Here is a 12,368-nt window from a genome sequence, read left to right as displayed (position 1 = left end):
GGGAACTCAAACTCTCCTGCATAGCTTATATATCAGAAGGAACACACAAAACTCAGTTTTATGTTTACTGTTAAAGTTATTATTAAAGGGATGTATGTGCCTTTTGGTATTCACAGCATGAGAACTATTCATGTAATAGTTTTAATGAAAAATATTACTGTAAAACTACTTTTAATGCAGATATAACATGGAAATTTTAAAAGGTAGAGACCTATCTGATGAAACTAATTTTATTTCCAATTTTATATTATTTATTGTAAGAATTTTAATGAGATTTGAATCTAACTTCTTTTAAATGAAGCCCTATGATAAAATTTGTCATTAAATTTTAATACATCATTATTATTATTATATTTGAGTTTCGTAAAAAGTAATAACTTCAGGATATCAAATATAACACTAAGCATAATAAAGTTTAATAATGTAGTATACTTAAATATTTTAAGTAATTGCCTTTATCTTTAAAACATATCATATGTTTAAACAAAAAATTCTTTACAAAATAATAAGGTTGAAAGTTGATCAAATTACTACTTCTAAATGAATTTTCAAATCAAATTACCTATGGTTATCTCTCAATTTCATCATGATTTGCATTTTAAAATCTTTAAAATCCTATAAAAGCTGTCCATTCTAAGTTTACTGTTGCAATTCTAAGATATGAAAAAAAAAATGCTCCCGTATAAGAGTCAGGTTTGATTTTGTGGGTTTCAAAGCCTGGTATTATCTCATTACTTTCTGATTATCGCCCCCCCCCCCTTTATATTTGGCTTTACTGGTTGATTTTAAATTTTAAATTTTAAATCAACCAGTCTAACAAGAGTTAACAGCAAACTCATCATTAGTTTTCTTTTTCGAGAACATCTGTCAAGTTCTCTAGTTCAAAAGTTGCCAAGTATCATCTTAAGCAGCATACCTGGGATATCAATTTCCAAACCAATATAAGCCTAGTATGCAACCACACATTTCATGATTTTTCTCAAATAGGCAGATGCCATTGCCTCAATTCCAATTCTGACTTTTCATTAAACCTTTGCCTTGACAAGCTTGGATACACTACCCTCCACAGTTCTATTTGGATGGCATAAAAAACATTTCTCTTCAGCAATGTTTATGCCCATGTGAGGATGGCTCTATGGAATTTGTAAGCCACCTGCAGGATCTTAGAAAACATATATAGATCCTATTTTAAAGAACTGCTCTAGTAGAGAGCACAACTCTTATCTGTCATTCCTTTTATTCACTCAGGACTATGATATATCTTTCCATGTTGTCTGATTTTGCCACTTTATTTTTTTCTATTAATTCTACCTAAGCCTGAATATTAGTGGCAATTTGGTGATCGCCACTGATATTTGCATTATTGCTATTATATTATGTTTATTGTTATTTAATTTTATTGTATTTTCTACTTGCTTTTTAGTCTTATTAAGAGAATGTATTTAGCCTTATTTAAGGGAATATGTTTCTATACAATGTTTTCTGGACTAAAGCTGCAGTAAACATTTATTATTATCAGATCAAATTGAAAAAAAAATTATGTGGCCACGTTCCCATTACTGACACACTTTGTCTTCACATTATCCAGTTATCACTAAAGCGATAGGAAACCTTTCCTCATCTCTATTATTTTGGCACAACGATGATGAGATAATTCTAGAAGATGCCATGATGATTTACATGTCAAGACAAACTGCATTGTTTTGAATCAAATTGGTGAGTTTGAATTGAATCTTAATGGTCTGTATACCTCTTTCAAGAAAGGTTTTGAAATATTTTTCCCCAGTCAATAGATATAATTGGCACAAAAGCACTGCATTTTGGTGAACAGTATAAAATGTCCCTGCTTGTTAATAGTTAATAGGCAGCAATTTATAAAACTGTCTTTACTTGTTCTTTTCAGCTGCCTGTGCTATTAGTGATGCTTTTGTGTACTATGAACCAATGGGCAACCAGGTAGGATTAACTTAATATTTGCTTTATGAAATTTGAGAATTACAGCTTAGTCATGTGGGACACAGTTTAGGAATCTATAAAGCAAAGGCCCCATCATTTTCAGTCAAATTGAAATTTGGAATTGTTAGTTGGGAAAGTAAAAACACTCAGAGTTGCATAGAGCAACAATTTTTGTGGATTTTCTCTTTGTATTGTCCTGGCATTTTGAAACTTAAACATTTAACCAAAATAGTTCCCAAAATAATAAAAATGGAAAAAGAGCATCATTAAAAAACAGAACTATGAAGTCAACAATTCTTAGTTTGAAGCTTCTTTGCCAACAAAACACTACTAGCATTTTTCTTTACTAAGGCACCCTGCCATTTCATTATGTGGCATTGTTTTATTTTACAGGGATTTTAGTCATTTTTGTTAACTATTTTAAATGTACATGACTTTCTGGCAATATTCTCATGCTCATCTAATCTCAGTAATTAAACTCCAATTCTTGGAGGATGCCCCTTTGAAGTATAGTGACTTTTGAGTATTTGTAGTATACATCATCTTTATTTTAATGCAATATGATTGGAAATGAAACTAATAGGAAAACTAAAATGTTTTTTGTTTGAGACAAGTAATGTATTAATGAAAATATGTCTATGCATGCATAAACATAAATGTTAAAAATTCATAATCCAATACAGTATTTAGCAGTAACTTAAAATAAGAAATGATGTCAATACTTTTAAATATAAATTATTCCAAAAGGACAGAAAAGTAGAGAAATCAAAATCCATATGATGTTGGAAACAGACTATCACACCTTTTCAAAATATTTGATTTCGTATTCCAGAATGATGCCATTGGGTCGATCTGGTTCCTGCCAGGAGAATGAAATGCTATTTTTGGTGACCTTCCCTTTTTTCACATTCGTGATTGGAGATGGTGCTGTCATATGAAACAAGAAATCAAAAAGAAAATCAAAACTATTGTTTGATCAAATGGGAAATAAAAGCAATTATTTTGAAAAGTTTTAAAAACTTGTAAACCTGGATCATCTTTCTGTTGTAGATTGTTTCTTATTTCTGAGCAAAAATAAGTTAGGAGCTGGATAACTATCATCACTTACAGGAGACTTAATAATTTCCACTCTTAACTAAAGTGTGACTGGTTTCCTAATAAGAGCAACTTTTGTAGATCAGATCTAGGCCCAATTCTCTGTCTCTGCCCACCAAGGCCAAATTCCAGTAATTTTATTAATCAAAACTGAGGGTGAATAGCTTTCAAAGAATCCAATAATTTAAGAAATGAATGTTACTATTTTAGGTAGCAGCTATTCGTTTTTTATTACGGGTTTCTTTATTCCTTTTAGCGATAGTGAGTTTAGAGGACATGAGGTAATCAGAAAATATCATTACAAGAAAAATCTGAAATTTCCAGTCTTGGGTTCTTTAAAATGCATGCTCTATGGCTATGTTGGTGAACCTATGGAAAGCGTGCCAGAGGTGATACACAGAGCCCTCTCTGTATGCATGCACACCATCGCCCCAGCCGAGCTTCATCGTGTTTCTCCATTGCGTTTCCAGGGAAACAAAAAGTTGTGGGACTAAAAAAAATTCACTCAATTAATTCCAACTTCTTGAGAAAGAAAAAGATCTCATGAAGTTGGAATTGGTTGAGTGAACTCTTTTCATATTTGAACATATTCAAAGCCATGAAGTACCATGCTTTCCATAATGTAAAAGTTTTTGTGTACGTTTCAAGTTTGCACACTTCCATTTATCACTCCTTTGCTCATCTTTCAAATCGTGAGGAAATGGAAATTCATTTTTAAAACGCAATGTGGTAACCTGAGAAACTGGAATTAAGGAAACTCGTAGCATCTTCAAATGAAGATGACCAAACTGGTATCTGTCATTTTTAGCATTTTTAGAAAATGAAGGTATCTTGAAAAAAAATGTATACAGTACAAAACCCTGATTTCTCATTAAATCTAAATCAGATGCTATATCAAATATTTTGCCATAATTTTAATAACTGATTCTTCACAAGTATGACAAGATACAAAGTATTTATTCTAGTAGAAAAGAGATAATTGATAGTTTTTGATTGGATGGTTTTTACTAAACTTAATTTCAGTTGAATTTTCTACAATTAGAAAATTTTGTTACTAATTTTATTTATTTATTTAATTTATATGCCACTCATCTCCCAAATAATGTGATCCCTAATTCCTATTTTGTAGAAGTGAAACAGTTTTAGAAAATTATGATACAGAATACAAGAGCTAAAGCAAAAGAGTAGAATGAAAAACCTTGGATGTGACACTGGATCAACAACATTAATATTGTTATTAAAGGTTTTTAATCATCTTGATTTTAGCTATATTTGATCATTAAAAGTCTATGGTTCTTTCCAAGCTTTTTAACTATCATGTGGTTTTCTTTTCACTAATCTAAATTTTTAATGATCTAAATTGCTTACATGTTTAGTGGAGATAATGCTGGATGGAGAGAATGGAATGACATTAAAAGGAAAGGGTAACTATATACCTTGAGTACTTCAGAAGGGTAGAAACTATACCCTTTTGCCATCTTTCTAAAAAGACATGTTATATACTATAACTGCAAGATAAGGACCAATTAAGTATGTACAATTGATTTTTGAGGTTTTGGTATGTAATCATAGCTACTTTGCATCTTCTATATATTTAAATTACAAAATTCTGAATAAAATCTAAACCTTCTAGCTTTCCTTGTCAAACAAAATGTAATACAATCTTTGCAGTCAAACAAAGTCTGCAACCATTCCATTTAAAAGCATGAAATGGAAGCCATGCAACCTGATCACAGGAAAAAAATATAGCTATGAAAGTTACATTTTAAAGGTCATTGTTACATGGAAAATATTCCATGAATTAAAGGAATTACAAAAGCCAATCAGAATAATAAAACAAGAACATTAAAGCATCACAATAGAAAGGAGTAGCATCATTGATGAAATTAAAATATATATAAGAATAGTATAGAAGCTTAAAAGGATAAAAAAACTTTAAGCACCTTCCCCTATTATTGAAACAATACAATGTATGTATGTGTGTGTGTGTGTGTGTGTGTGTGTGTGTGTGTGTGTGTATGTATGTATGTATGTATGTATGTAGGTAGGTAGGTAGGTAGGTAGGTATGTATGTATGTATGTATGTATGTATGTATATATATATTTCTCTAACCCTGTTCTGAAGCTCAGCACAGACTCAGAACAGGATAAGAGGCAAAATCCCACCCCCTTTTCCTGGCAATTGTTCTTTCCTTGGGATCTCAGTGCAGACGCACATCCTCCAAATGCTCTATCCGAAGCCTTCTCTGCGTCTGTGCAGAGTTCCCAAGGAAAGGATGGCATGTGGGTGTGTGTGAGAGAGATCTCCAGGCAGCCACATCCCTCCCCTAACCTGCTTTCCTGCTCCATTCTCCACTGCCACGTGCAGGGCAAGAAAAGTAGTTTGTGGGACGACTTCCAACTTCGTGATATCTTTTTTTTTTTTTTTCCGAGAACTTGGAAGGTATTTTCTGGTATTTTTTTTACCATAGACACACAGTCTACTTTCCTTGTCCTGCACGTGGAGCGGAGAATGGAGCTGGAAAGCAAATTAGTGAAGGGATATGGCTGCCTTGGAGGGCGTGTGTGTCTGTGTGTGTATGTGTATGTGTTCGTTCTGCCAGGAAGACCCCCCCGTGAGGCCAGAGCAGCACAGTCAGCTGTTCCGCGGCCAGCAAGCAGGGCAGGCGAAGGCCAGGATACAAGGAGAACTTGGGTCATTGTGGCCACAGGCAAGCAGGTCATGGGATGGAGAGGGTGGGGCTGGTGGGCTTGCTGCTTCCTGTACCTGAAAAATAATAAGACCTCCCTGAAAATAAGGCCAATCTCTTATTTGGGGGGTCAAAAGAAAATAAGACCCTGTCTTATTTTCAGGGAAACACAGTGTGTGTGTGTGTGCGTGCGCGCACACACACACAATTAATGGAAATGTCCCACATTAAGATGCTATTGCTGAGTAAATCTTTTCCTCTGGTGTCAGTTATAATTCCTCCAATTATAGCAGGAGCAATCTCTGTTGAAAATGTTAATACACAGGCAGCCATTTAAAAAGCTCAGCAGTCCTTTGACTATTACAGTGCTTATTTAAAGTTTAAAAGTTTATGTTAAATTGATTCTGGAAATGAACTATGAGCCAATGTAGTCAATAAAATAAAAACATAACATTATTGTTTGCATCACCATTGCATTTTGGATTAGCTAGTAAGGGCATCACCACTGCATTTTGGATTAGCTTCAATTTCTAGTTTAGCATTGCATTGCAACACAAAACACAAACAAGTCTCTTATAGCATTTTTAATAATAGAGAAGTACAGGCTTGACAACGCAATATAGTGGATTCACAGTCAGCTCTAAGATTGCACTCAAAAAATAGCTATAAATGTATCAAATCTACTAGAGAGACATCTCCAGTGGGTTGACACAGGGCTTTGCTCTGGGCCTAGTGCTGTTCAATAGTTTTCTAAATGATATGGATGAGATATTAGAATGCTTATCAAACTTGCAGGGATTGCCTAGCATGGAGAATATTTCTAAGCACGCGCACACACACGCACGCACACACACACACACATATTTCTAAGAACACACACACACACACACACACTCAATCAGGCTAAAATAATGTGTGGAAACAGAATGGGCATTGGCTTACCTGAGACGCCCTTTCTCAGGACAGGTGGGGACAGCATCCATGCATGGGTAATATTCATACACTCACCAATAGGACTGAGTCTGATATCTTTAAGACTTGCCTTCTCCTTCAGCCATACCCAGCTTTTTGACGAAGACTATAACAGACTGACATGTGAAACTCTAAACTGAATGATGCAATCTCTCCAACTGAAACTGGACTGGGCAAAGGAAAAGAACATTAGGGCAGGGCTGGATGCTGTCTCCACCTGTCCTGAGAAAGGGCATCTCACATAAGCCAACGCCCATTCTCCATGGTTGGTGAAGACAGCATCCATGTATGGGACATACCAAAGCTGTCTCCTCATGACGGGTGGGATGAAGATGACTGGGCCAGATGAAGCCGAGTCTCTGCAACCCATTATAGCACTCACCTTCCGAATGTAGCCTCAGTCGAAGCATACTGATCAATTTTGTGATGATGAATAAAGGGAGAAGGTGAAGTCTATGTGGCACTTCTGCACATCTCCTCCAGAGAGGCCTGGGTAGCCCAGGCCACTGAAGTCGCTGTGCTTCATGTGGAATGGGCAGCTGGAGGATTCTGTGATTGTACAGAGTAAGCTTTTGCAAGCCTCAGGACCACTCTATCTGTGTGAAAAACACACAAGTCTTGTCTGATAGATTGGGCAGCCAGCTCCAACACCCTCCTGGCCGAAGTGATGGCTATCAGGAAGACCACCTTGAATGACAGGTAACGAAAGGATGTCTGCCTCAGAGGTTCAAATGGTGGTTCTGTGAGTGCTTGGACTACCATGGGAAGATCCCAGGCCGGAAATCAATGCACCACAGGAGGGCAAAGGTTGGTGGCTCCCCTTAGAAACCTTTTAATGAGAAGGTCATGTGTCAATGACGTGGGCGCCCCACAGCATAATACTGACAAGAGGGCCGCTACCTGTTGCCTGAGCGTGTTGGGTACTAACCCTAAATCCAGGACCCCCTGTAGGAACTCCAATACCTGTGGTGTAAGAGCTAGAGATGGAGCGATGTCCCTGGAGTGGCACCAACTGCAGAAGGCTTTCCAAGTGGCATCGTATATGCGATTGGTGGAGTCTTGCCTGGACGCCTGAATGGTCCAAATGACTGCTGGGGACAGACCCTTCGATGTCATGGTGCACTGCTCAGCTGCCAAGCGGTCAATTTGATCCACTGGGGGTCTGGATGGGTGAAGGATCCTTGTGTTAGAGACAAGGCTTGAGCAAGGAGATGCCATGGGGGAGTCACTGAGAGAGCCTTGACATCTGTGAACCAGGGGCCATGTGGCCAAAAGAGGGCTACAAGAATTATCTCTGCCTCTTCCTCCAGCATCTTCTGAATGACCCTCTGAATGAGGGGGAGGGGGGAAAGGCATAAAGCAGGCATTTGGGGCCAAGGGCATCTGAGTGCATCCACACCCTCTGCCCCCGGGGTCGCATACCTGGTGAAGAAGCGAGGTCCCTTCCTGTTATCCCTGCTGGCAAAAAGGTTAACTGTGGGTTGGTTGAAGCGTCTGACCAGTGATTGGAACAGGTGAGGATGGAGAGCCCATTCCGACTGGTCCAGGTGAGTTCAACTGAGCCAATTAGCTGTGGTATTGGCTTTGGCGGAGATGTGTTCAGCCCGGATTGATAAGAGATTTATCTCTGCCCAGCGACCCAGGTGCATGGTTTCCTGCATTAGAAGCTTGGATCGCGTCCCCCCCTGGCGATTCACATGGATATTGTCCATTAGGATTAAGACATGCCTGTTGACAACCGCTTCCTGTAGGTGGAGGAGGACCACCGAATCGCTTGAAGCTCTAACCAATTGATGGTATGGCGCTGTTCCGTCTGAGACCAAAGTCCCTGGGCCATTTCCGATCTCAGGTGTGTGCCTCACCCTGACAGCCTGGCATCAGTGGTGATCATGATTCTTGGAGGTTCTCGGAATAATGATCCTTGTTTTAGAACCGTAGAATCCCACCACACTAGGGATTTTAGGACTTCTGGAGGGAATGCAAATCGACTTGGTTGAGCAACTGGTGTCATCTTTATGGTGTGGCAGCAGGAGCCATTGTAGAAGCCTGCTGTGGAGTCTGGCCCATGGGATGATGGAGAAGCAAGACACTATCATGCCCAGGAGCTGAGAGAGTACAATCAGCTGGGCTCGATGATGTGCTCTGACATGCCTGACTAGGTCCCATAAACTGATCTGACGTTCCCTGGAAAGGAAGACCCTGCATTGGACTATATCTATGACTGCCCCTGGATGGAGAAGTCGTATTGTTGGTGTCAGATGGCTCTTCCCAAGGTTGATAGAGAAGCCATATTCCTTCAGGTTCTGGAGTGTTTTACCTCCAGATCTCGCGAGCCTGTCTGGGGTACCTGGACAACAGGAGGATGTCGTCCAGGTAGCACAAGATTCTGATTGGGTGGGCTCTCAGATGAGCTGCGATTGCCGGCAGGATCTTGGTAAATACCCTCAGGGCTGAGGATAGGCCAAAGGGGAGAGCCTGATATGGAAGATGTCTTCCCCGATAGCAGAATCACAGGAACTGCCGGTGGTTCAGGTGAATTGAGACATGGAGATAGGCCTCTGTAAGGTCCACCGAGGTCAGGTAGTCATCTGTCCAGACACCCTCCAAGATGATCAGGAGGGAGTGCATCTTGGGCTGTCAGTAGACAATGTGACGGTTCAAGGCTTTCAGGTCCAGAATTGCTCTCCAACTCCCTGAGGCCTTGGGGACAATGAACAGAAGGGAGTAGAACTCCTGTCCCCGCTGATCTTCTGAGACCAGTTGAATGGCCGAATGTCCAGCAGGTGCTGGATGGCCTGGTCCACGAGACGTCTCTTTCCTCTGTCCTGCAAGACAGGGCAAAGGAGGAAACACCTCAAGGGGTAGGAGAAAAATTCTAGGGAGAGGCCATGTTTCACCGTCTCCCTGACCCAGGCGTCCATCGTGACCTCCTCCCACCGGTCGGCAAAGAAGGCCAATCGGCCATTGATGGAAAGGTTGTCCTGGCAGTCATTTTTTGATGGTGGAAGGGACGATTGGAACCTGTTCCTCTATATCAGTGTTTCTCAAATAGTGGGGCGCGAGGCTCCATAAAGGGGGGCGGGGATGCGGGACGCGATCCTCGTCCGATTCAAGGAGTCGAGCACCGCTCGGTTGAAGGCAAGACGGGCGGGGAAGCCGTTTGGGGCAAAAGGCGAAAAAAGAGACCTTGCCTGCCCCAGATCTAAGAGCAGCTACTAGCAGCTACTACAACTTTGTGATTCATGAGTTCATTTTCACTTGACACTGAAAGCCATAAGAGCAGAGCCCAGGGCTAGATCTGGTGACCTTCCTATATAACTTCTCGCAGCCCGATGCCTGGTAGGACTACCCATCCTATCTTTCTGAACACCTTCATTAGAGGGTTGGTGGACTGGAACAAGCTATTCTTTCTCTAACGGTTATTAGATCCAGACATCACCTCTGATTAAAAAATCAGCTCAAATTATTTTATATATTTTTGTTTTGCAGGTTAAAGTTTTTTTTAATATTGTGTTCCTTAAATCCTGTGCTCCTTTAAATCTTTTCTGCTACAATTAATAAAGCTATTCTTTGTTGTAAATTGATCCACATTTCTTTCTTTTTTTATTCTCTTATACGTTAATAAGGATACAGTGTTATGCAGAGGTGTACATATAACAATTTTATAGACAAATGATACTATTTACAGTCGTGCGGGGGGCGCGAAATGTTTTCTTCTTCCTAGGGGGGGCATGACAGAAAATAATTGAGAAGCACTGCTCTATATGGTCGTTTAGGCTGATAACGCTGTCCTCCCCTGCCTGACCTGTCCTGATGCTGACTCTGTCTATTGGAATAGTGGTGAGCTGGACAGGAGAACCCATATCCCCCGTCCCCACCTCGAAAGGGCTGCCTACGCTGGTAGGGAGAGGACCTAGGTTCTGACTTGCAAAATTGGAAGGGGAGGATTTTCCTTTTATCCTTGGACTCAATAAGCATTCGTTCTACAGGGCCCCCAAAAGCTTATCCCTAGGAAATGGAATGGAAGCTAAGCACTATTTGTGCTTAGCGTCCACCTGCCACTAGTGTAGCCAAAGCATCCTCCTAGTTGAGATAAAGGAAGCTATAGCCTTGGATGCAAATCTGCTGCATATAAGGAGGCATCTGCCGAGAACTGTAGGGCCGCCTTAATTTTATTCAGGTCTTGATGGGCCCTGGAATCAGAATTAGGGAGTCGTTCCTGCAGTTGGGTTAATCACAAAAGAGCAGCTCTGTTGAAAAAGGAAGAAGCCGTTGAGGCCTTGATGGCCCAGGCGGCCCTTGATCAAAATATGCTCAGACCTCCTGTCCTCAAGCTTCAGTGCCTTGGGCGAGGAGAGGGTCACTACTGGAGCATCTATGGAGGGAACCTCAAGCAGCTTAGTTAGTTCAGGACCCACATTAAAGAACCTCATCTTGAGAGATTGGGAAGGGGTCTGACCCGGGAGAGGACCATTGTTGCTGGACAATGCCCAAAAATAGTTTAGGGGAAGGAATTACCTCCTTTTGGACTACTGGTTCGGAGAACATTAGGCAGCTGAGGTCACTGGAGTGGAAGGTCCTGCCTGAGCGGCCTGAGCCAATTCCAGCTCCGCTATCTTTTGTGCTTTCAGAAGAAGGGAAGTGAATATGGAAGGGCGAAACCCCCCCTCCACGGAAGTCTGCTCAGTCTTGGGGCCTTCATCTGCTGAAAGCCCTGAATCTCTATGCATCTCTTCATCCTCAGAAGAGGAAGATGAGCTGCTAGTGGACCTGGAAGGCTGCTTGTCTGCAGTGCTTGGTGTCACTGAGGGATGTCTGGCTTCCCTGTGTTTGTGCCATCTGCTGCGGCTAGACCTTTGTTCTCAGACCCCTGCAGCAATGCCCTGCCAAATTGCCTCCGAAATGATGGAAGCCATGTCAGGTGGTTGTTGAGTCAGATAGGCCATTGGAAGCCTGGGTGACAGGGCAGCCCTGGTCTCTTGATTATTTTCCTCCGCATCAGATTCCTCACTGTCCAGTGACAGTTCTGCCATTGGGAGAGGGTCAGCCTCCTGGATGGTACTAGGATAAATCTGAGGGCTTGTGGAGGCCTGCAATAGTTGTTCCGCTGCCCTTTTGGCTGCCTCTCTTTTCGAACTGTTTGTTCAAGGCCTTCTGGCGCCTCTCCTCATCCCTCATGGAGGTCTTGGACTTCCCCTTAGATTTTATCCTCTTCTTTGTTGGTGGATTGTGTCTCTGTCTGGTGGATCTGACTCCAGAGGTGCCCTCAAGGGGATCTTCCAGAAGGGGAAGATCCCCTTACTTCCATAATCACTGTACCAGCCTGTACCTGGGTTTGAGGCTAGCCAAAGGAGGTGGGGGTAGGCTGTGTTAGACACTCCTGGGCCTGGTCTTGTTGGGGCCTGCTGGGGAAGGTTTTGTATTCTGAAATAAGGCATGCCCTCCTGGGCCAATCTGATCTATGAGGCCACGAGATGGGAAACAGGGAGGTGGGGGAGTTTAAAGACTCCCCCCTCTATGCTGGGAGGGCACGCTATGGCCCGATGGCTGCAGAAACAAAGCTCCAGTGTATTCAAAATGACAGCCGCATCGTGGCTGATCTCAAAATGGTGGCCGCCTGCTCTGTGCCTTTCACAAAGCCTCCGAGGGCCTAGG

At 41.5% G+C, this 12,368-nt stretch overlaps 1 protein-coding gene across 2 annotated transcripts in view; it reads right to left on the bottom strand.

The window, feature by feature from the left end:
* The window catches only part of EPHA5 (EPH receptor A5), a 227,446-nt gene that overhangs the window by 45,592 nt on the left and 169,486 nt on the right, over positions 1–12,368 (bottom strand). For both annotated transcript variants that reach the window (XM_081970085.1, XM_081970086.1), the window contains exon 6: positions 2,759–2,883. In XM_081970085.1, the coding sequence (XP_081826211.1) occupies positions 2,759–2,883 (125 nt within the window). The remainder of the gene's footprint in view (positions 1–2,758; positions 2,884–12,368) is intronic.

The sequence above is a fragment of the Natrix helvetica genome (genome assembly GCF_964273705.1).
Source record: "Natrix helvetica genome assembly, chromosome: Z".
NCBI classification, from domain to species: Eukaryota; Metazoa; Chordata; class Lepidosauria; order Squamata; family Natricidae; genus Natrix; species Natrix helvetica.
The sequence above is the reverse complement of the archived record's forward strand: the minus strand, read 5'-3'. Positions and strand labels throughout refer to the sequence as shown.